General features: G+C 46.9%; 1 protein-coding gene across 1 annotated transcript; it reads right to left on the bottom strand.

The window, feature by feature from the left end:
- Window positions 1-15,595: 15,595 nt before the first annotated feature.
- LOC139155902 (uncharacterized) lies at window positions 15,596-23,470 on the bottom strand. Its single transcript, XM_070731266.1, has 2 exons — window positions 22,483-23,470; window positions 15,596-16,128 (listed from the first exon to the last, which is right to left on the bottom strand). Exons 1-2 carry the CDS (start codon window positions 23,408-23,410, stop codon window positions 15,875-15,877), a joined length of 1,182 nt encoding a protein of 393 aa, XP_070587367.1. The 5' UTR covers window positions 23,411-23,470; the 3' UTR covers window positions 15,596-15,874.
- Between the last annotated feature and the right edge of the window lie 777 nt (window positions 23,471-24,247).

The following is a 24,247-nucleotide window of genomic DNA, read 5'->3' as shown; positions in this document are numbered from 1 at the left end:
TATTAAATAAAAAAAGCGAGCTGTAACTCATGAAAACTGATGCTGTTTAATAAAATGGGTTAGTATGAACAGGTGCTGCTTGAATTCATCCTGATTTATTTTATTTTATTTTATTTGCCACCAGTGAATAAACACAGTGTTTGTTCTGAAATTTCTTAATCTCTGTGTTTCCAGAGCATCAAGTAATACCAACAGTGGTACTTCACCTCAGTAGATTTAGTGCTTGGCTTGGACTGCATAATCATCTATCTGCTTTTCTTTCTTCTCTCCAATTTGGCATCCTTCCAGAGAGTTCCCGGCATCCTCCAGGCCTTTGAACTCTTTTCTCTCGCAGGAGAGGAAGCAATATGTTACTCAACATCTGCTCAGATGTGTAGTTGTCTGACCTCGGTATCACCTGCTGCAGATGTTGCTCCATCCAAGCATGGAAAGGGAAACCCAGAAAACGAAGGACAGGTTTTTCTAAACCACCATGTAATTTGACACACGTTCTTGGAGAGCAATGCCTGCATGCAGATAAACCGTCATTTGCTTAATTGGGGTTTATTTAATAAGGCATGTAGCATTGGGTTCACGCACCCTCATAAATGCCAAGCCATAAGGGAAAGCTTTACACTGCACGAAAAGCCCAGATCAAACTTGCCACATTATGAATTGGGCCAATGTTTCTCAACTTTGGCAACTTGAAGTTTGTGGAGCTGAATCAATACATGAGGATATTTGTAGCACAGGATTTAATTTTGGGGTCCTTGGTGCTCTCTGAGCATCATTGTTTTCTTGGAGATGTTTCTTTACCAAACTAGGTAACAGAGGTGACTCTATGGTTTCATCCCCAAAACCCCAAAACTTCATCCTTAGACTGTCAAACTGTCGACCTCACCCATCCCTAAGATGTTTGTAAGGGGTATGCATAAGCGGACCATTTTGCCTACTATTCCTGTCTTACTGTCCTCATTTATATGTACTTTGCATATGTTTGTGTTTATACATATACCTGATATCTTGTAAAATAAAAATAAAACAATCAACCGATGGAACAGAAGTTGCCTTCAGAAGTTGTGGGACTTCATTGCAGGAAGCTTTCATGAAGAGACTACAGTGGCGTATGTCAGAAATGGTGGAGGTTCTCCTGCTTGGGCGTGGGTTGGACTAGATGACCTACAAGACCCCTTCCAACTCTGTTGGTGTGTAATCTAATAAAGCAAATTAAAATCAAACCACCTCTAGAAGGCTCGTTAACTGTAGAGATAACTAGACTCTACAGTTATTTTTAATCAAGAACCCCCGTCAATGGTATCCCCCATTCCAAGTTCAATAATAATAATAATAATAATAATAATAATAATAATAATAACAACAACAACAACAACAACAACAACAACAACAATAACAACAGAGTTGGGAGGGACCTTGGAGGTCTTCTAGTCTGACCCCCTGCTTAGGAAGTAAATCCTATACTACTTCAGACAAATGGTTATCCAACATAACCTACTGCTTCATCTTAAAAACTTCCAGTGTTGGAGCATTCACAACTTCTGGAGGCAAGCTGTTCCATGGATTAATTGTTCTAACTGTCAAAAAATTTCTTAGTTCTAAGATACTTCTCTCCTTGTTTAGTTTACACCCATTGTTCCTTGTTCTACCTTCAGGTACTTTGGAGAATAGCCTGATTCCTTTGTGGTAACCCCTGAGATATTGGAACATTGCCATCATGTCTCTCCTAGTCCATCTTTTAAGACATAACCAGTTCCTGCAATAGTTCTTTGTATGTTTTAGCCTCCAGTCCCCTAATCCTCTTCGTTGCTCTTCTCTGCACTCTGTCTAGAGTCTCAACATCCTTTTTACATTCTGGCGACCAAAACTGAATGCAGTATTGTGTTCAGAATGCAGTATTCTGGAGCTGTCCGGTCCCAAGCGATGGAACCAGGCTCAATTTTGAGGTATAAACTTCTCCTTTCGATTCATATATTTCTTTCTTTTTTCTCCCTTCATCAATGATGTTTTCCTCTGATATTTCCTCCTGCTCACAGAGTCTTGGAAAGGCCTTCAAACCCCAAATGGATTGTCTCAGCTCAAAGCAACGTTAGGACAGTGGGTGGTGTTTCAGATATCCTATTTCAGTGACGATGAACCGATGGCACTCAGAGTCATATTTGAGGGCAAATGAGCCCTTGTACTAAGTCAGCTCTTTTGAACATGTGTGTGCTGGGTAGCTGATTTTTGGCCTTCCAGAGGGTGGGTATAGGCCATTTTCACCCTCCCCAGGCTTTAAGAAGGCCACTGGAGCATGCGGATGGCAAAAAACAGGCCCAACAGGCCTACCAGAAGTTTGTTCTGGTAGGCCTGTTGGGCCTGGTTTTTTGTCATCCACAGGCTTTGGAGGCTTTCCTGAAGTCTGGAGAGGTCGAAAAATGCCCCAATGGGCCAACTGGAAGTCTGGAGGCTTGAGTGAGGCCTGCACACATACGGGAGGGACAGTGCAGGGGAAGTTGAATAAATGAAAATGAATAAATAAAAATAAATTAAATAAATAAAATAAGTTGTGCACACATGCATGGGGGGAGGGCATTGTATTATGGGTGTGGGCATGCACATGTGTGTTATTGTATACACACCTGCCCTTTTGGCACCCAAGCTAAAAAAAGTTCTCCATCTGTTCTGCCGGGCTCTCTGATAGGAGCCTCCCGAAAATTCAAGGGTACAAATTTCAGACACACACACGTTTGAAAATTCAAAACAATGTTCTTTATCACAAAATTCAAAATAAACAAAGCACTCTTTTTGTATTGCAAAGAGCACTCTTCCCAAAACAACCAGGTAGTCTGTACAATTTCCCTTAAGCAGTCATTAAGTACTTAGCTAGCAGATGTGAAGAAACTTCACACCCCTTCTTCTTCCAACAAAGTGAGACACACACACACACACACACACGTTGCTCTGCTTTGTTTTCCAAGGTGTGAAAAAGCAACAAAGTCCAGAAAACACAGGATTCCTGACGAACTCCAATCAGATATTCTTCTACAATGGCCAAACCCACATGCTGCTATTTATAGCAGCAGCCCTAATTACTGGAGCCCCACCCAAATACAGATGGCCTCACTTATTTCCTGTAATATGTTCTTACTTGGTCTCTTCTACGCATAATTCTGCGCTTGCATGGGGCCAAAATGTCATCATCTGAATCAAGGGAGATTGACTGCCTGGGCTGTGTGCCAAGCCCTCCTCTGCCGAGTCACTCCCACCTTCTTCTTCGTCCGAGGAAACTAAACTCTGAACTGATTCTGTTGGCAATAACACAGGCCTGTGACATGTTGAATTTTGCCCTGCATCCATCTCTCCATTCCCTGGGGCAGGAGCTGGGCCAGAGCCAACCACAACTCCATCCCTGTCCTGTTTGATCTGAATTGAAGAAGGGCCTTCTCCTTCCAAACCCATGACAAGTGAGCAGATATAAACTCCAGCTTTCTTACAGCATGGCAGGATCACAAAAGTTTCATACTGCCCCTTGTTTGAAGGAGGCAGGAATAAATAAACACCATAAAGCAAAATGAAACAGAAAATTGACCTGTTTTTTAAAAATGAGAGCTGGAGGACTAAATCTGAAAGGGAAAAGTGAACTATGAATTTGTGAAATAAATCATCAGTTAATGGCTGGCTGGTTTGCAGAGAACTCTTGACATGAGGAAGAATATTTGTAGCTCAGGGTTAAACTATGGGGTACCTGCGTTCGGTTGTTTTCTTGCAGGCATTTCATGGACCCAACTAAGGAACATTGTTTGTGCAAGAAGGGAGTGGATTTGCTCTCTGTTTATATACAAGTGGCCCACTCTATATACTATCAGACCAACAAGCAAGCACTAAACAATATCACAATCAAGGAACGATCAACTCAAGACAAATAATCCAACAAAAGACAACAGCGTAATCAAGTAACAATCAAGAAGAAAACACATGAACCATATGAGCCGGGGTGGCACAGTGGTTAGAGTGCAGCACTGCAGGCTACTTCAGCTAACTGCTAGATGTAATTCAGCAGTTCAAATCTCACCACTGGCTCACGGTTGACTCAGCTTTCCATCCAGATGGGTAAAATGATAACCCGGATTGTTAGGGCAATATGCTGGTTCTGTAAACTGCTTAGAGAGGGCTATAAAAGCACTATGAAGTGGTATATGTCTAAATGCTATTAATACAAGGACAAGCCACTTGTATGTATGTATGTATGTATGTATGTATGTATATATGTATGTATGTATGTATGTGTGTGTGTGTGTGTGTATATATATATATTCTGCACAAACATAACATCAAAACTTCATTTTGCACTAACCAAAAAATATCTAATATCCTAAGGAGCCCCAAAGATAAAATCCAATTGGAATACCAAGGAATCTATGAAATCCCTTGCAAAACATGTGCAGCCACATACATTGGACAAACCAACCGAAGAGTGAGCCAACGCATTGCAGAACATGTGAATGCAGTTAAAAAAGAAGAAAAGACTTCCTCCCTTGTCCAGCACATTAAAAAAACAGGGCACGAAATTGACTTTGAAAAAACTAAATTACTTCACAAAACAGAGAATTTATATAGAAGAATTGCTCTAGAAGCCATAGAAATTGAGAGGAGACCCCTTTGCATAAATAAAAGAGATGACACCTCCCGCCTACCAGAAATTTGGAAACCAGCCTTAAACAAAAAAAACACTTCATAAAAATCACCATGTCAATCCTCCTAATAATTATGATTTTGGAATTTTGAAATTTGGAAACCAGCCTTAAACAAAAAACACTTCATAAAAATCACCATGTCAATCCTTCTAATAATTATGATTACACCAACCAATCAGATCACTAAAACATAATCACCCAATCTATTTGCTACATTCAAACCAAATCTCCACCCCCACACTATATACTATGAAGAAATGACAGTTGCAAACATTCCATTTTACAACAGCACGAGACTTGGAACTTCAGCCTGATGATGGTGAATATGATTTCACCGAAACGTCGCATAGACATGCAAAATATTACACAGGGCAAAACCCGAACTCAGAACAATCTACATATATATATGTTGGTATGGGTTTTCTTTTGGTAGATAGTGTGTCCTAGGCTGCCATTGGGTTTTTTATAGACCAGTACATTTAGAAAGGGAAGTTGATCACTGATTTCTGTTTCCATAGTAAACTGTATTTTGGGGTGTAGGCTATTGAGATGTGTGAGGAAATTGTCTAGTTTTTCCTTACCATGTGGCCAAATTACAAAGGTATCATCAACATATCTCAGCCAAAGTTTAGGTTTGTATTTGAATTGCTCTAATGCATTATTTTTGAAATATTCCATGTAGAGGTTGGCGATGACAGGTGAGAGGGGTGATCCCATGGGGGCTCCCTCTATCTGTTTATATCTTTGTTCGTTATAGATGAAGTATGTATTGGTCAGGCAGTGGTTGGTAAGGTCTAGAATATATTTGGGGGGCTTGTGTTTGTCCTGGATGGCTGTCAAGGCTTCTTTAATAGGTATTTGTGTGAAAAGGGACACGACATCAAAACTCACAAGTAGGTCATCGGGTTGTAGGTTTTGTTTTTTAATTATTTGTATAAAGTGGAATGAATTTTGAACATATGAGGTAATAGTTTCTGTATATGGTTGAAGGTATTTGGCTAAAAATTTGGCAAGGTTTTGTAGAGGGGAGCCTATAGAACTGACTATTGGCCTGAGAGGTATTCCTTCCTTGTGTATTTTTGGAAGGCCATAGAATTTTGGACATATGGAAGATTTTTCTCTGGGGATGATTTTTTGCTGGATTTCTTCACTGATGGAAGAGGCCTTGATTTTGGATTTGGTGGTTTTTTCTAGGTAGGTGGTGGGATCTGTGCTTAGGAGTTTGTAGGCCGGGTTTTGTAGTAGGGTTGTCATTTTTTCTTTGTAGCCTCACTATTGTGGAGTTTCCTTTATCGGCTGGAAGGATGATTATATCATTGTCTTTCTTCAAATTGATAAGTGCATCTCTTTCCTCCTTTTGTATGTTGCTTCTAGGAGGTTTACTGGAGCAGAGAATATTAGTGACTTTAAGTCTGATTTTGTTGGCTGTATCTGGATTGATTTTATTTAGAGTAGTTTCAATTCCACATATGATGTTTTCAGTTGGGATGCGTTTGGGGGTTATTGCAAAATTGAATCCTTTTGAAAGAATATTGGTTTCTGTAGTGGTGAGTATCCTCTCTGATATGTTATGTACTGTTTTGGTCATAAGTTGTTGTGGAGGGCTGGGTTTCTGCTGTATTTCTAGTTTGTGGAGTTTTTTATTATGTGTGTCTGTCTTGTATTGGTTTTCTGTTTCAGCTCTCCAGATTGATATTTGTTTGAATTTATCCCAGAGTATAGGGTGTATTTGGTTGCTGATTTTAAGGTGAAGAGAGAGTAGACTTTTGTTGATTTCATCAAGTATGAATCTTTTTTTGTGGAGTTCATTTCTGATTAGGGCTAATTCAGTTCTTTTTAGGATCCTCTCAATGGCTGGGGTTTTTGGGTGGAATTTTAGTTGGAAGTATTTGGGAATTATTCTTTTGTCTCTGCAGTTGCGTAGGAATGTGAGATCACATAAGATGGAGGCTTTTCTGACTTCAAGTTTTTCATAGGTCCTAGTCAGTAGGAAAGTGTCCTCCCCGTAGAGGTAAGATATTTGTTTTCGTAGATTTTCACGGGTATATGTATGTAGATTGTTCTGAGTTCGGGTTTTGCCCTGTGTAATATTTTGCATGTCTATGCGACGTTTCGGTTAAATCACACACACACACACACACACACACATATATATTCGACACAAAAATGTAACCCTTCCCTGGTACAGAGCTGAAGGGATTGGATACTGTAGCCTAGAGGATAATTCTCTGCCTTACAAGGCAAAGGTTGCAGGTTCAAGTCCCAGTGGGTATGGCTAGCTGATGAGGCCAAAATAAGGCCGAAATAGATCTATCCTAGTCTCCCTTAATTTTCAAATTCAGCTTAAACATGTGACACATATAGATAGAATTGTCGGCTATCAATAAAAAATTAACTGCCTTGGAAATGGCCCTGGATTGGGCCGAGAGGCAAAAAAGGAGCTGTGATGTTCCTTCAATATACCAGGGTGATTCGACACAAAAATGTAACCCTTCCCTGGTACAGAGCTGAAGGGATTGGATACTGTAGCCTAGAGGATAATTCTCTGCCTTACAAGGCAAAGGTTGCAGGTTCAAGTCCCAGTGGGTATGGCTAGCTGATGAGGCCAAAATAAGGCCGAAATAGATCTATCCTAGTCTCCCTTAATTTTCAAATTCAGCTTAAACATGTGACATATATATATATATATATATATATATATATATATATATATATATATATATATATATGACGGTCTTGGTATATTCGGGTTTCTTCCCGTGTAGGATTTGGAATTCACCTTTTAAAACAGCCTGGGGGCTTCCCAGCAGCCGCCAAACGCCGAACGCTGAAGTTCGGGTTTGGCATTTGGCTTCGGGAGGCTGCTGGGAAGCCGCCCAGCTGTTTTAAAAGGTCACAGCCGGGCTGGGGGGCTTCCCAGCAGCCTCCCGAATGCCGAATCCGGAAGTTCAGGTTTGGCGTTCGTAAAACGAAAAAAGTTCGTAAGAAGAGGCAAAAATTTTCTGAACCCCGGGTTCGTATCACGAGTTGTTCGTAAGACGTGGGGTTCGTATCTTGAGGTACCACTGTGTGTGTGTGTGTGTGTGTGTATATATAATTTTTTAAAAATAATAATACGGTATTACATGTTTTTTAATATTAGATTTGTTCCACTGCTATATTGTTTTTATTACTGTTGTGAGCCACCCCGAGTCTTCAGAAAGGGGCGGCATACAAATCTAATAAATAAAATAAAATAAAATAAAATAAAATAAATAAACCCCATTCCCCTTTATCACTGATCATGTTGACTAATTGGGTCATGAAACAGCTGCAAGAAAACCAGCAAACTCACCAAGGATCCCGCAGTCCCCCTCCTTCTTTCTACAACCCATCCACCTCTAGCACTGATGGAATAACCTAGTTGGATCATGAGAACTTCTGTAAGAAGATCACCAAATTTACCAAGGACCCCACAATCCTCCTCGTCTTCATCGTCCTCCTTTTCTTCCTCTCCAGAACCCATTCCATCTATCACTGATGAGATAACCTAGTTGGGTCATGAAACATCTGCAAGAAGACCCCAGAGTCTTCCTCCTCCTCCTCCCCCCTTCATTTCTTTCCTCTGCCTCCTCTACCTTCCTTGCATTGATGATACTATATAGTTGGGTAATGAAACATCTGCAAAAAAGAACAACAATCAAACTCAGAGAGCACTAAGTATCTCATGGATTCTTGGAATTGTCTGCCAAGAGTTGTCCTACACATGGATGGTGATAAATCTTTGGGAAAGTGGTGTCTGCATTTCCACAGGCTTATTGGAAAGAAAAGATGAAAGAATGAAGACGAAGAAGCTTTTCAAATCCTCATAACGGGAGATGCTAAGAGGTCATCTGATACAGCTTGAAAAGCAGGGAAAGCACTGAAGGTCCAGGGTTGTATTTTCGGTACATGGCAAAAATGCCGACTATGATGTACACAAGAGCCACTTAAAGAGATTCTCCCTCGGGGGAATCAATGTCCTCAAATCAAAGGTCAACAGAGGATACAATCACACAATGGAGCCTGTTGCCGATTGGGCTTTCTCAACGCGACCAGCCTGAAGCTTTGCAGAAAGTGCAACCTCTCCAGAAAGGAAGCAAACAAAAGCCTCGTACTGAGTGTAGGAAGGAAGCACAATTTCTTATGTGGCACGCTTCGTATTATTAAAGAGAAAAGCATGCCATCAAAGTCAGAAAATGGTAAGGGGGGGGCTGCTTAACAAATAAAGATTTACCAAGGTGGACTTGATGAGTTTGGAATCAAAAGTAAGCTTTATTTAACTCATACAGAATGGCTTGGGATAACCACATACCCTGCAAGAGAGGAGGGGAAGGGAGGAGAGGAGAGGAAAAGAGGGGAGGGGAGGAGAGGAAGGGGAAAGGAGAGGATAGTAGAGGAGGAAGACTGGAGTGGAGGTAGGAGTGGAGAGGGGAGGGAAGGAGAGAAGGGAAGGGGAGGAGAAAAGGAAGACTAGAGAGGAGAGCAGAGCAGAGAAGGAGAGAAGAAAGGAAGGGAGAAGGAAGAAAAGAGAGGCAAGGAAGAGCAAAGGAGGAGAGAAGGGTGGGAAGTCCAATAGCCTACAGAAGTCTTCTCCAACCTAATGAGCTTTGGACATCTTTGTCTACCAGTTTCTGAATATCCAAATTCAGTCATTTTTTCTTGAATCAATCCATAAAGACCATTGTGACCCCCCACCCCCCCTTACAATGGGCAATTCCTCAACTGTGTTCTATGATTTTTAGGAAGGAGTTCCATAAGAGACCATTCAAACACACCGTGGACAGAGGTGTGAACTTAGCTGGGTGAAGACAAACAGGAAAAGCCAAAGAGAGAGAATTTGAGCTGGCTCCAGTTTCGGGCACACCATTGTTCTTGTTGGTTGCTATCTTGAGCACTGAAATCTGCTATCTGGGCATGGGGTGAGGTATCATCAATATGCGGATGATACCTAGTTATACATCTCCACCCCATGTCCAGTCGGTGAAGCAGTGGAAGTGATGTGCCGGTGCCTTGAGGCAGTTGGGGTCTGGGTGGGTGTCAACAGGCTCAAACTCAACCCTGACAAGATGGAGTGGCTGTGGGTTTTGCCTCCCAAGAACAATTCCATCTGTCCATCCATTACCCTGGGGGGGGATTATTGACCCCCCTCAGAGAGGGTTCGCAACTTGGGCGGCCTCCTCGATCCACAGCTAACATTAGAGCACCATCTTTCAGCTTTGGCGAGGAGGGCGTTTGCCCAGGTTCGCCTGGTGCACCAGTTGCAGCCCTATTTGGACCGGGAGTCACTGCTCACAGTCACTCATGCCCTCATCACCTAGTGGTTCGACTACTACAATGCTCTGTACACGGGGCTTCCTTTGAAAAGTGTTTGGAAACTTCAGATTGTGCACAAATCAGCCGTGAGAGTCATCGTGGGGCTTCCAAGATCTGCCCATTTTTCACCAACACTCCGTGGCCTGCACTGGCTGCCGATCACTTTCCGATCAAAATTCAAAGTGTTGGTTATGTCCTATAAAGCCCTACATGGCATCGGACCAGAATATCTCCGAGACCGCCTCCTGCCGCACAAATCCCAGTGGCTGATTAGGTCCCACAGAGTGGGCCTTCTCCGGGTCACGTCAACCAAACAATGTCAGCTGGTGGGACCCAGGGAAGAGCCTTCTCTGTGGTGGCCCTGGCCCTCTGGAATCAACTCCCTCCAGAGATTCAGAAATATTCTCCTTGCCACAGCCGAAAGATGATGTTCTAAAGTTAGCTGTGGATCGAGGAGGGCACCCAAGTTGTGGACTCTCTCCGAGGGGGTCTATAGTCCCCCCCAGGGTAATTGACGGACAGATGGAATTGTCCTTGGGAGCCAGTCCGTCTTGTCAAGGTTGAGTTTGAGCCTGTTGACACCCATCCAGACCCTAACAGCCTCCAGGCACCAGCACATCACTTCCACTGCTTCGCCGATTAGACATGGGGTGGAGATGTACAACTGGGTCTACATACGCATACTGATGACACCTCACCCCATGCTCTTGGATGATCTCACCCAGCAGTTTCATGTGCATATTGAATAGCAGGGGGGAGAGGACTGACCCCTGAGGCAACCCACAAGGGAGAGACCTAGAGGTCGACCTTTGACCCCCCACTATCACGATCACGACTGCAACCAGCCAGAGAGGTAGGAGGAGAACCACTGAAGAACAGTGGCTCCCACTTCCAACCCCTCCAGCCGGAGAAGAAGGATACCATGGTATCAAAAGCCACTGAGAGGTCAAGAAGCACCAGGACAGAGTATAACCCCCTAACCTGGGCCCGCCAGAGATCATCCATCAGCGCGACCAAAGCAATTTCCGTGCTATAGCTGGGCCTGAATCCTGACTGCTGAGGGCCTAGATAATCAGCTTCTTCCAAGGACCACTGGAGCTGGAGCGACACCACCTACTCAACAACCTTCCCCATAAAGGGAAGGTTGGAGACTGGATGGTAGTTATTAAGTACAGTTGGGTCCAGGGAAGGCTTCCTGAGGAGGGGGCACACAGGTGCCCCCTTTTAGAGAGCCAGGAAGGACCCCCCCTCAAAGAAGCATTGACAATCTCCTCAACCCAACTCTGTGTCACCTCCCTGCTGGCCGAAACCAGACAGGAGGGACAGAGGTCCAGCAAACAGGTGGTGGAAATCACAGCTCCATTGGCCTTGCCTACTTTATCAGGTGTCACCAGGTCAAACTCCTCCCAGACAGATGGACAAGGATGGGCCCCAATCACCTCGACTGACTCGTTGTCAGCCGACACTGCAATCCAATCAGAGTCAAGGTCTGTCCAAATCTGAGCGATTTTATCAGCGAAAAACTTCTATATTATAAATAGAGGTATAATAGTTATAATAGGTGGTAATGATGTCAACAACAAGGACACTCTCTCTCTGATACACAAGGTGCGACCACCTTGTGAGAGGAGGGGGCCAAGCTATTTTTCAAAGGACCAGAAGGCCAGATAAGGAATAATGGATGGAAACTGAGCAAGGATAAATTTTGTGACAGTGAGAACAATCAAACCATTGGAACAGAAGTTGCCTTCAGAAGTTGTGGGAGCTTCATCACTGGAAACTTTCAAGAAGAGATTGGATTGCCATTTGTCAGAAATGGATAGGGTTGTGATGGCAAACCTATGGCCCGTCCCTCTTCCAGGTTTCTGGCACACATGTGCATGTGATCATCAGCTGGTCTTTGTGTGTGCAGCAGTGTCAGAAACCAGAAGACCTGGTCTTTGTTTTGCAGCTGACTGGTGCCCGCGCCCACGTGCTAGTAATCGGAAAACTCACTGGTCAGCCGGCATGCATATACGTGCTCGGAAACAGAAATATGTTTTCTGGCATGTGCATGTCCCCTGGGGAGCTCCTATTCCGTATCCCCGACATACGCAAAGTGCTCCCTATTCTGCATGCATGTCCCCTTTTGGCCACTCTGTGCCGAAAAGGTTCACCATCACCAGTGTAGGGTCTCCTGTTTGGGCAATGGGATGGACTAAATGATCTACATGGTCCCTTCCCACTCTTCCCTGGATAGTTTGACAACCTTGGGAGCGATCAGAATGGGTGAAAAGGAAAAAAATATCTCCAGACTTCAAGAGTGAAACTCTTCTTGTTTTCTAATCTAGAGACCATGCAAAGCCTCCTCCTTCCTTCCTCTCACCCACCCACCCACCCTCCAACCTTGGAGTAATTAATTATTTGACTGCCATGGCTGGGGAAATGGAATGAATGGAAGCCTGCAATTATGCAAATTGGACGAAGCTACACATGCCAAAAAAACACACTGCCTTCCCGGCTGGAAGAGATTGGGGCAAGGATGGTTGAAGGAGGGGGTGCGTATTTGGTGTTTAAGAGCCAAAGTTCTGCCTGGCTTTGGGAATCCTGCCAGATTCAACCTCTCCTTTCTTTTCCCAACCTTCTGCTCAAGCCAAGATTGGTTCGTAAAGGCTTCCGGGATGAGACTTTGGCAGAAGAATGGGGAGACTTTCCCGTTCGGTCCTTGGGGTTAAGAGAGTTGAGCTGAGAGGCAAAAAGAAAAAAGAAAAGAAAATCCCATCTGAAATCCAGGAGAAGAATTTCAAGTCACTGAATTGGTCAAGGCCAATGGCTAAGCTAACATTATGGGTTGTTTACTTCTGTCTAGAAAGGAGCTGAACAAATCCAGGCCAGCGTGTAAATGATAAGCCACAATTTGTAGTTTAGGCTGTTGTGTGGACTCAGCTAAAAGTGGACCCCCTTCAAGAAAACAAGGCATGGATTCAATCAGATTCTGTAGTTTATTTATTTACCTAGCATATGGCAAAATGAAGGATCTCTTGTATGTGTAAGAGAGAGAGAGTGTGTGTATGTGTGTGTGTATCATACATATATAATACATATATATGATATATACATACGTAAGATATATAATATGTGTGTGTGTGTGTCTCCTGGTCCTCGAAATCCATGACCAGCTGAGCCGGATGTGGACCACTGGCAACATCTACATATGTTGACAATACAATATAGGAGATAATACATTAAATTAAGATAAAACCATAATAAAACCATTCTAATATGGAGCCATAGAATTGCAATGAGATAGATGTTATAATTTAATATCTCCTTGGAATTCTATGGCTCCAGATTTATGGTGATTTTATTATGGTTTTATGGGTTGTGTACTCAGCATTAATGAGCTTCTGATTCTGTCACTGTTTCCTAATCCCCCAAGACCAAAGAAGGCAGGAATTCTTGCCCGTTTCCAGTTACAAAACAGGGTTTTAGGGACTTACGAATCCGAGCAACATTCCTCACGAGCAGAAAAAGGATTTCTGAAGAAGCAATGTCGGGAGCTTAATTTTTTGAGGCAGGATTCCTTTTCTGTGTCATGCTATCTGATCATGTTATCCGTATATATCTTTTCTTCTCCTGCTCACTGAGATCAACCGGCTGGATGGATATACGGATTTGCATTCCTTGAAACTGTAATATTCATGTGCTTCAAATATAATCTTTGAGCACCGAAATAAAAGAGAGAGAGAGCGCAAAGATGCTTAACTCCAGAAGAGAAGTTAATTGACTACCACATTGGAGGGAGGGGGAGAGAGATAAGGCCTCTCCCCCACAATGAAGGCAGGGAAAACTTATCCAACAGGTAGCCAGCGCCCTTATAAAAAGAAATGCACAGAGAGATGCAAAATGGTTAGTATACTGGTAATATAGACTGGGTGAAACCAGGCTTAATAGCAGTGACTGGGAGAAGGATCTCCAGAGTCTTAGTAAACAGCTAATTAAAAATGAGCCAGCAGTGTGCGATGGTAGCCAAAAAAGCCAACACAATCCTGAATTGCATTAATAGAGGGATATAATCAAGATCATGGGAGATACTAACACCACTCTATAAAGCCTTAGTAAAATCACTCCTAGAATGCTGCATCCAGTTTTGATCACCACACTATAAAAATATGTTGAGACTCTACAAAGAATGCAGAGAAGACCAACCAAGATGAGGAGGGGACTGGAAACTAAAACATATGATGAGCAGTTGCAGGAACTGGGCATGGCTAGTCTAGTGAAGAGAAAGACCAGGGGAAACATGAGAGAAGCATTCCAAAATTTGAGGGGCTGCCACAGAGAAGAGGAGGTCAAGCTATTTTCCAAGGCACCCAAACGCTAGATAAGAAATAATGGATGGAAATTGAACAAGGAGAGATTCAAACTGGAAATGAGAGGTTATCTGACAGTGAGAACAATCAACCAATGGAACAGAAGTTACCTTTGGAAGTTGTGGGAGCTTCATTCACTGGAAGCTTTCAAGAAGAGACTGGAGTGGAGTGCCATCTGTCAGAGATGGTAGAGGGTTTCCTGCTTGGGAAAGGGTTGGACTAGATGACCTACAACTCTGTTAATCTGAATCTATCTAAAATAATCAAAGGCCTGGAGACTAAAAATTTCACAAACGGTTGCAGGAACTGGGCATGGCTAGTCTAGTGAAGAGAAGGACCAGGGGAGACATGATAGCAGTCATTTAATATTTGCCACAGAGAGGAGGGGCTCAAGCTATTTTCCAAGGCACCTAAAAGGACAGACAAGGAATAATGGATGCAAACCTAACAAGAAGAGATTCAACCTAGAAATAAGGAGAAATTTTCTGACAGTGAGAACAATCAACTGATGGAACAGAAGTTGCCTTCAAAAGTTGTGGGGGCTTCATCACCAAAGGCTTTCAAGAAGAGACTGGACTGCTATTTGTCAGAAATGGGGTGGGATCTCCTGATTGGGCAGGGGGTTAGACTAGATGATCTCCAAGGTCCCTTCCAAGTCTGTTAATCTGTAATAAAATCCAATCAACGCTACACAGCAAGTATGATATCCATCCCGATTTTATTTTCTAAGCTGTCAGCCAAACAAATACCTCCCCACAGCTTTTAATTCCAAAAAGAGGCATTAAAAATAATGGCAATTAGTCATGCTTAGTGTAAAATCAATTCTAAATTAATTGAGGGAAAACTGGCGCGTCGACCAGCGACGTGACTAATCTCCAGAGTCAATTACAAGCCAACCTTCCAGCATTTCTCCAGGACCCAGGAGATATAGACACTCTGCTGAACAAATAAGGCTGAGGAGAAAAATGGCCCAAGGGCAGTCTTCAATAGGGAGGTTGCCAGATCTATGATTCAACATGCTCTTTGGGATGGGATCATTGGGATCCAGTTGCTGGGGCTCAGCAGGCCAGCCTCCATTTCAGTGGCTGAGATTCCACATTCCATTTTTTGTTGGCCTGACTTTTGAAATCTCAAAAGTGCTTTTTTTCTGGAGACAACTGTGTCTTGTTTGAAGGCATTTCACTTCTCATTCAAGAAGCTTCTTCGGCTCCGACAGTGAAGTAGACCCGGAGACTAGGATTCAAATAACTCGGTACTTTTATTTTCAGCTCAGAGAAAGTGACTGTTCAGCAAAGGCAAGTGACTTCAGCGAGTACCGGCTGGCTCTGCTAGGAAAAGCCGCTTCTTTTATACTTTTGCGGCTCCCGCCAAAGCAAGAGCCAGCCGCGTCTGAGCCAATCAGGAGCGACTTCCTGCTTTGGCTCAGACAGCGCTTGAAGACGGAACAAACTATTTACAGTGAATACAAAGTAGCCATTACAGATACAACACCCCTCCCCTCATAGTTGGTCACATCCATCAGGAAAGCCATGTGACAAAATCATCCAATCGCTGGGGCCTCCGCGCAGTTCGCTCCGACCTGCGCAGTTCAGTTTCGTTGTCGATGCCGCCGGAGGAGGATGGCTCGTTGCTGAGATCTCCGTGCGGCGGACTTGGCCTGGTGGGCCCCACGAAGAATTCGGAGGAGGAGGATGGCTCGGCGTCGCTGGATGGCTCCCCTGGGCCCGATAAGTCTATTTGCGTGTTCCTTAATTCGGGCAATGTTTCAAAGTCTGTTGAAGGGGGAGAGTCCATGTCAGTGGGTTGTTGCAATTGGTTTTCTGTTCGCTTCCGAATGTGGTCTATGTGTCGTTTCCACAAACGACCATCCTCTAGTTTTACAATATAAGTTTTTGGTGCATTTTGTTTAACAACAATACCCTTCATCCAATTTACATTTCCATCAAAACTTTTCACATACAGTGGAACCCCGACATACGAGCAGCTCTACTTACGAGCTACTCGAGATACGAGCTGCGAGAGTAGAGAAATTTTTGCTCGACTCACGAGCTCACATTCGAGATACGAGCCGAGAAGAGCCGGGCTGGCTTGCTTTGCTTCCGAGCGGAAAAGCCGCGCGTGTGTTTTAAAACATCGGAGCCGGCATGGGGAGGCTTTTAATCAGCCCCCGAGCCCCCAACCTGGACTCGGGGGTTGATTAAAAGCCTCCCCATGCCGGCTCCGATGTTTTAAAACACACACGCGGCTTTTCCGCTGACTACTAAAGCGGGGAAGTTCGCCAGGAGTCAGCAAAGAAGCCGCGCGTGTGTTTTAAAACATCGGAGCCGGCATGGGGAGGCTTTTAATCAGCCCCCGAGCCCCCCAGGCCCGCTGCCACGTTTTAAAACACCCGCCCCACTTCGCAGCTGTCTGGTGAATCCGAACACGGAAGTTAGCGGTCCGGATTCACCAGACAGCTGCGAAGTGGGGCGGGTGTTTTAAAACCTGGCAGCCGGCCTAGGGGGCTCGGGGGGAAGCCCCCGAGCCCCCTAGGCCGGCTGCCAGGTTTTAAAACACCCGCCCCACTTCGCAGCTGTCTGGTGAATCCGAACACGGAAGTTAGCGGTCCGGATTCACCAGACAGCTGCGAAGTGGGGCGGGTGTTTTAAAACCTGGCAGCCGGCCTAGGGGGCTCGGGGGGAAGCCCCCGAGCCCCCTAGGCCGGCTGCCAGGTTTTAAAACACCCGCCCCACTTCGCAGCTGTCTGGTGAATCCGAACACGGAAGTTAGCGGTCCGGATTCACCAGACAGCTGCGAAGTGGGGCGGGTGTTTTAAAACCTGGCAGCCGGCCTAGGGGGCTCGGGGGGAAGCCCCCGAGCCCCCTAGGCCGGCTGCCAGGTTTTAAAACACCCGCCCCACTTCGCAGCTGTCTGGTGAATCCGAACACGGAAGTTAGCGGTCCGGATTCACCAGACAGCTGCGAAGTGGGGCGGGTGTTTTAAAACCTGGCAGCCGGCCTAGGGGGCTCGGGGGGAAGCCCCCGAGCCCCCTAGGCCGGCTGCCAGGTTTTAAAACACCCGCCCCACTTCGCAGCTGTCTGGTGAATCCGAACACGGAAGTTAGCGGTCCGGATTCACCAGACAGCTGCGAAGTGGGGCGGGTGTTTTAAAACCTGGCAGCCGGCCTAGGGGGCTCGGGGGGCTTCCCCCCGAGCCCCCTAGGCCGGCTGCCAGGTTTTAAAACACCCGCCCCACTTCGCAGCTGTCTGGTGAATCCGAACACGGAAGTTAGCGGTCCGGATTCACCAGACAGCTGCGAAGTGGGGCGGGTGTTTTAAAACCTGGCAGCCGGCCTAGGGGGCTCGGGGGCTTCCCCCCGAGCCCCCTAGGCCGGCTGCCAGGTTTTAAAACACCCGCCCCAGTTCGCAGCTGTCTGGTGAATCCGAACACGGAAGTTAGCGGTCCGGATTCACCAGACAGCTGCGAAGTGGGGCGGGTGTTTTAAAACCTGGCAGCCGGCCTAGGGGGCTCGGGGGGAAGCCCCCGAGCCCCCTAGGCCGGCTGCCAGGTTTTAAAACACCCGCCCCACTTCGCAGCTGTCTGGTGAATCCGAACACGGAAGTTAGCGGTCCGGATTCACCAGACAGCTGCGAAGTGGGGCGGGTGTTTTAAAACGTGGCAGCGAATCCTGGAACGTAAAGAATACGGGTGGCTGAAAGAATGAAGGGCAGGGAATCCTGGAACGTAAAGAATACGGGTGGCTGAAAGAATGAAGGGCAGGGAATCCTGGAACGTAAAGAATACGGGTGGCTGAAAGAATAAAAGGCAGGTAATCCTGGAACGTGAAGAATACGGGTGGCTGAAAGAATGAAGGGCAGGGAATCCTGGAACGTAAAGAATACGGGTGGCTGAAAGAATAAAAGGCAGGGAATCCTGGAACGTGAGGAATAAGTTTCTTTCTTTATTTCTCCACCCTTCAACCTTCTCCTCAGAGGCTTCCTCCCATATGTGCCTCACGCAGCTTCGCAGCCGTTTTTCCTTCGAGGGGTTTGTGTGTGCCTTTCATTCTTTCAGCCACCCTTATTCCTCACGTTCCAGGATTCCCTGCCTTTTATTCTTTCAGCCACCCGTATTCTTTACGTTCGGGCGGGAGGCTGGCAAAAGGTGCCCCGCTCGGAAATCTGGACCGGATCTCCCGTTTGGTTTGCGCAGGGGGGACCAATTGGAGAGGAAGCTGCAGCCGGAGGCAGAGTCCGGTGGATTCCCTCAGCTTCCCCCGCACACCCGCACACCCACTGCGCCTTGGAGGGCCCGGGTCGGCGGCTCTGGAGCGGAACGGAGGAACTTTCCCTTCGACCGGGGCTGCCAGATCTGTAATGGCCAAGGATGTCTTCGGAGGGGGACGGAGCGGCCTGAGAGGGCCGGTGCGGCAGCGCCTTCGCCTCCTTCCGCGCCCCGCCCCCGCTCGGCAATCGGCCCGGCAAGAGCTGCCTCTGACTCAGGTGCTCCCACGGGGAAAGGAGAAGGCGGCAGCTCAAGCCCTTCCCCGTGCGCCCCTCCGGAGGAGCCCCTCTGGCGGTTGTCCGGGCGGGTGAATGCCCGCCTCTCCCCGCAGCGGCGGGCGGCGGCGGTAGCGCTCCGGCGTTGTCCGGGCTTCTCACTGCCGCCTCAACAACAGCCACGGGAGGGGAGTCGCTGGAGCTGCCCCCGGACTTTCCACAAGCCCAATGCCGCCAGCTCACATGCCCACCTCTCCCCGCGGCAGCGGCGGCGGTGGTGGCGGCGGTGGCGGTAGTGCTGCCCGGCGAGGAGGAGGAGGAGCTGGGCTCCGGAGGGGCGCACGGGGAAGGGCTTGAGCTGCCGCCTTCTCCTTTCCTGCTGCTGAGGCGAGAGAGCCGCGGGGCAAACAGCCGGCACCGGGCGCAGCCTTTTGCGAGGGAAGCCACCGACGCAGCAGGAAAGGAGAAGGCGGCGGCTCAAGCCCTTCCCCGTGCGCCCCTCCGGAGCCCAGCTCCTCCTCCTCCTCGCCGGGAAGCACCGGGCACCCCTCAGCCGACGTCTTTTCCCCCTCAAAAAAATGAGGCTTTCCGCCTTACGCCCTGCCTGATCCCACACTTTCCACCCGCAAAGATCAGCCTAGAGGCTTCGCACTTCCCGCCCGCTCCCCCGGGAAGGAAAAAGCAGCCTGGCTCCCTTTTCCCTGGCCCTTACCTTCACAGCTCAGGCAGCGCTGGACTCCCCGCAGCCGCCGCCGCCGGTACAACCCTCGGGCTTGCACGCATTAATCGCTTTTCCATTGTTTCCTATGGGAAACAATGTTTCGACATACGAGCTGTTCGACGTACGAGCCTCCTTCCGGAACCAATTAAACTCGTAAGTCGGGGTTCCACTGTATACAGTTTGTCCCAAATACATTTCCCTTTCGGGTCTTATACACATTTGATTATTATTTATACAGAACCTTGGATTCAACCTATCTAGTGGTGACCTTAATTTCCTCCCCATCAACAATTCTGCAGGGCTTACATGTGTGTGCGAGTTAGGGGTGATGTGCTGGGTGAGTAAGAATTGGTCTAAGTTTTGCTGCACATCTCCAGGGCCTGACCTGCGCAATGCCTCCTTTGCCACGCGAACGTAGCGTTCTGCCAATCCATTAGCCCAGGGCGAGTAAGGGGAGATGAGGGCATGTCTGACTCCTAAACCATCTAGGAACAATTCGAATTGCCTGGCTGTTAGCTGTGGCCCATTGTCAGAAACCAGGATATCTGGGCACCCATGTGAGGCAAAAAGTCTGCTCAAAACCTTTATGGTGGCACTTGTGGTTATGTTGCTCATTGCTATTATCTCCACCCACTTGGAGAATGCATCCACTACTATTAGGAAATATTGGGACCCCACTGGACCCGCGAAATCAATGTGGATCCTGGACCAAGGGCCAGTAGGCTGCTCCCACTCAGCCGGGGTTGTTTTGGGGGGATTAGGCCGTGACTCTTGGCATGGTTCACACTTTGAAACCCAGTTTTCAATTTCAGCATCCAGACCTGGCCACCATAGATGTCCCCTTGCTAGGCTCTTCATCCTGACAATCCCAGGATGGCCTACATGTAACATTTTGAGGACCTTTCCCCTTAGGCTTTTGGGGATGACCACCCTGTCTCCCCACAACAGACAACCCTTTACATAAGATAATTCAAGTCTCTTAGCTTTGAAGTCATGCAATTCTGGTTTCACAATATCATTTTGCCATCCCTTAAGTACACAATTTATCACTTGTTTAAGGATTTGATCTTGCTGCGTGTGTGCAGCTACCTCTTTGGCTGTGGTTAGTGGGTTGTCCTCGAGCTCTATTAATAAAACATCTGCAGAAGGAACAGGATCTTCCACTAAGTCTGTTATAGGGCACCTACTGAGGCCATCTGCATGATTAATTTCCTTCCCCCCCTTGTGGGTGAGCTCATACTGGTATCCAGAGAGGAAAAGGGCCCATCTGATCAGTCTAGGAGACATAAAAGGCGGAGTGGGCTTGTTGGGGGCTAGCAGACCTAGTAAAGGTTTGTGGTCTGTTACCAATTCAAAGTTCCTACCAAAAATGTAGTTGTGGAATTTCTTTACCCCTGCCACTAACGCTAGAGCCTCCTTGTCTAACTGACTATAATTTCTTTCTGTGCTATTCATGGTTCTTGAAAAAAATGCTATTGGGGCTTCTGATTTATTGGGCAGAACGTGGGCTAGGACTGCTCCTATGCCGTATGGCGAGGCGTCGCACGTGAGTCTGATGGGTAGTGACGCACTATATTGGACTACTACGCTTTTGGAGGTTAACAGACTCTTTATTTGGAAAAAGGCTTCACGTTCAGTTTCCCCCCAGGTCCATCGGGCTTCCTTCTGGAGTAAACGATGTAGAGGCTCTGCTACTGTTGCCTTCTGCTTTAAAAAAATGGAATAAAAGTTAAGGAGGCCTAAAAATGCCTGCAGTTCATTCTTATCTCGTGGTTCTGGGGCTTCCCTGATGGCTCTTAACTTCTCTGTTGTGGGGTGGATGCCTTCTTTGTCTATCTTGTATCCTAGAAATTCTATACTGTTGGTTCCCCATACACATTTGTCAGGCTTGATTCTTAAACCCTTGTCCTGTAGCCTTTTAAGTACTTCCCTTATTCTTTTGTTTACTTGTTCCTGGTTTTCCCCTGCAATTAAGATGTCATCAAAATATGGGATGGCCCCATTTACCCCTGACAATAGACGTTCCATAATGCTCTGGAAAATTCCTGGGGCTATGCTCACCCCAAATTGTAACCTCGTGCATTTGAATGCTCCCCTATGTGTTACGATTGTTTGGGCGCATGCTGTCTGGTCATCGACCGGAAGTTGCTGGTAAGCTTGCGCGAGATCGATCTTTGCGAACCTTTTCCCCTCCCCCAGAGAGTGCAGGAGTTGCTGTACTACTGGAATGGGATAGGGGTGGTGCTGGAGTGCCTTGTTAAGAGTTGATTTGTAATCTGCGCATACTCTTAGGGAACCATCTGGCTTCACAGGTGTGACTATGGGGGTTTCCCATGGTCCTTGTTCCACAGGGACCAAAATACCTTGACTTATAAGTTTATCCAGTTGTAGGTCTAACTTGGGGAGAAGAGGAAGGGGAACCCTGCGAGGTTTTAACCTTATTGGTGGAACCTTGGGGTCAATAGAAAACGATATAGGGGGACCCTTGTACGACCCCAAGGTGGGGCTGAATACCTCAGGGAACTCTTGTACAAAGTTAGGCATATTATCACAGTTCACATTACACACACCAGAAACTTCAATCCCCAACGGTTCCATCCAAGCCAATCCCAAGAGAGAGTGTTTAGCCCCTGTTACAATAAGCATGGGTAGGGTACATTTTACATTCTTGAAAACAATAGGTACATTTGCAGTTCCCAGGACCGAGATCACCCCCCCCTGAAAATCTCTGATTACTAGAGAGGTTTGTTTTAAATCAGATTTAGACATGTTAGGCATATACAGTTTAAATTTTTCCCAAGGCATAATGGTATATCTAGACCCCGTATCAAGTTCCATCGAGCATGGTTGGTTATTTAGTAATAGTGAGATAACAATTTTAGCCCCCTTCTGTGTTGTCGTGTTGTTCACGAAAAAGTTTGTGTTACCTCTATAGTAGTCGCGGTTAGCGGTTGAGTAGTTCCTTTGACTCGAATTGTGGAACGGTCTATTCTCTCGCGGTTGGGGGTTCTGGTTTTGGGGTCGTTGGTATCGTGGTGCGGCGAATGTCTCCTCTGGTGCCGTTGCTCTGCATGCGATGGCGATGTGGCCTCGGCGGTTGCAGCGGCGGCATGTGGCGTCTCGGAAGGGGCATCGATGGCGCTGGTGGTTCCCTCGGCAGCCCGCGCAAGGGGCTGGGTGAGATGTCCTGTGGTGTCTCGGCTGGTCTTGTACGAGGAAGCAGTTGTCCACGTTATGAGCTGGTTGGTTGGGGTCATCTGGTCCCACGGCGCGGGGAGAAGCGGCGTCGATCTTTGCGATGATTTCTCGCCTCCCGTGTTCTTTCAATTCTCTGGCTGCTGCGTCGGCGGCTTCTGCGGTTTGCGCTAGTTTAATTACGGTTTGTAGAGTCGGCTCTTCTTCGGTGAGGAGTTTGTTTCTCACCGTGGCGCTTTTCATGCCGAAAACTAAGGCATCTGTGAGGCGGGCTTCCGGGTCTTTAAACTTGCATTGAGCAAGTACCGTTCGAAGCCGCGTCGTGAACTGGTTGATTGATTCGTTTTCCTTCTGAGCCATCATGGAAAACTGATGCCGATAAACCATGGCTGGTTTGGTCGGTTTGAAATGGCTCGCTAGCTTCTCTTGTAGGACGTCCCACGCTACGGTTCTTGCTGGCTGTGGGTCGGTGAGCGTCTGGGCAATCCCACGTATTTCCGGGCCACAGTAATTCAGGAAAATTGCCCGTCTGCGATCGGCTTCGGCGTCCTGTATCCCAGCTGCCTCGAGGAAGATCTCGAAGGTGGTCATGTATTCATCCCAGGACGTTTTTTCGGGATCGAAGGTTTCCGGAGCCTGGCCAATCTGGATTTTGTTCATGTTGCACGCGGTTTTTCTTCCGTCCGTTCGTCGCCAGTGAAGTAGACCCGGAGACTAGGATTCAAATAACTCGGTACTTTTATTTTCAGCTCAGAGAAAGTGACTGTTCAGCAAAGGCAAGTGACTTCAGCGAGTACCGGCTGGCTCTGCTAGGAAAAGCCGCTTCTTTTATACTTTTGCGGCTCCCGCCATAGCAAGAGCCAGCCGCGTCTGAGCCAATCAGGAGCGACTTCCTGCTTTGGCTCAGACAGCGCTTGAAGACGGAACAAACTATTTACAGTGAATACAAAGTAGCCATTACAGATACAACAGACAGGATAGTGGGAAATTGTCAGACCTTGGAATGGTGTATAGTAGGAATGGATTTCCAGAGAAAAAAATTACAGGAACTATTTGCATCACTCAGGTGACCCTGAGGACAAAAATAAACCTCCAGGTGCTTCAAGGACCCTCTAAAACAATGATTCTCAACCTTCCTAATGCCGCGACCCTTTAATGCAGTTCCTCAAGTTGTGGTGACCAACCAATGTTCCCTCTAAGCTGCATGGCTGTGCAGCCGCCAGGAACTGGCAGCGCAGTGTTGTTTGAAGCCGCACAGTTAAGAGCCGGTGAAGAGAACCGCGGGTGGGCCCCAAAGTTTCCCAGGTTGCCGTGCCCATCCCCTGTCCCTCTGCTCCCTTTTTCCCCACCCATCAGAGGGTCCGCCTCCTGCTCTCCAGGCAACCCCTTTAAACATGCCCCCTCCCCCCCACGGCTTTGGCCCTTGCCCCTCAGATGGCAACCCTTTCTCTTTCCTGGGTCCGCTCCAGGCCCAGGAACAACATGTCTCATTCTAGG

This window comes from Erythrolamprus reginae, unplaced genomic scaffold (assembly GCF_031021105.1).
Source record: "Erythrolamprus reginae isolate rEryReg1 unplaced genomic scaffold, rEryReg1.hap1 scaffold_117, whole genome shotgun sequence".
In the NCBI taxonomy this organism is placed as follows: Eukaryota; Metazoa; Chordata; class Lepidosauria; order Squamata; family Dipsadidae; genus Erythrolamprus; species Erythrolamprus reginae.
This window is presented reverse-complemented; position numbering and strand designations above follow the sequence as displayed.

Coding starts and splice junctions, on each gene's coding strand:
- LOC139155902 (XM_070731266.1), bottom strand. CDS start 23,410: ATGAACAAAATCCAGATTGGCCAGGCTCCGGAAACCTTCGATCCCGAA. Junction 16,129..22,482: donor TAACCGCGACTACTATAGAG/GTAACACAAACT, acceptor CCCCTTCAACAG/ACTTTGAAACATTGCCCGAA.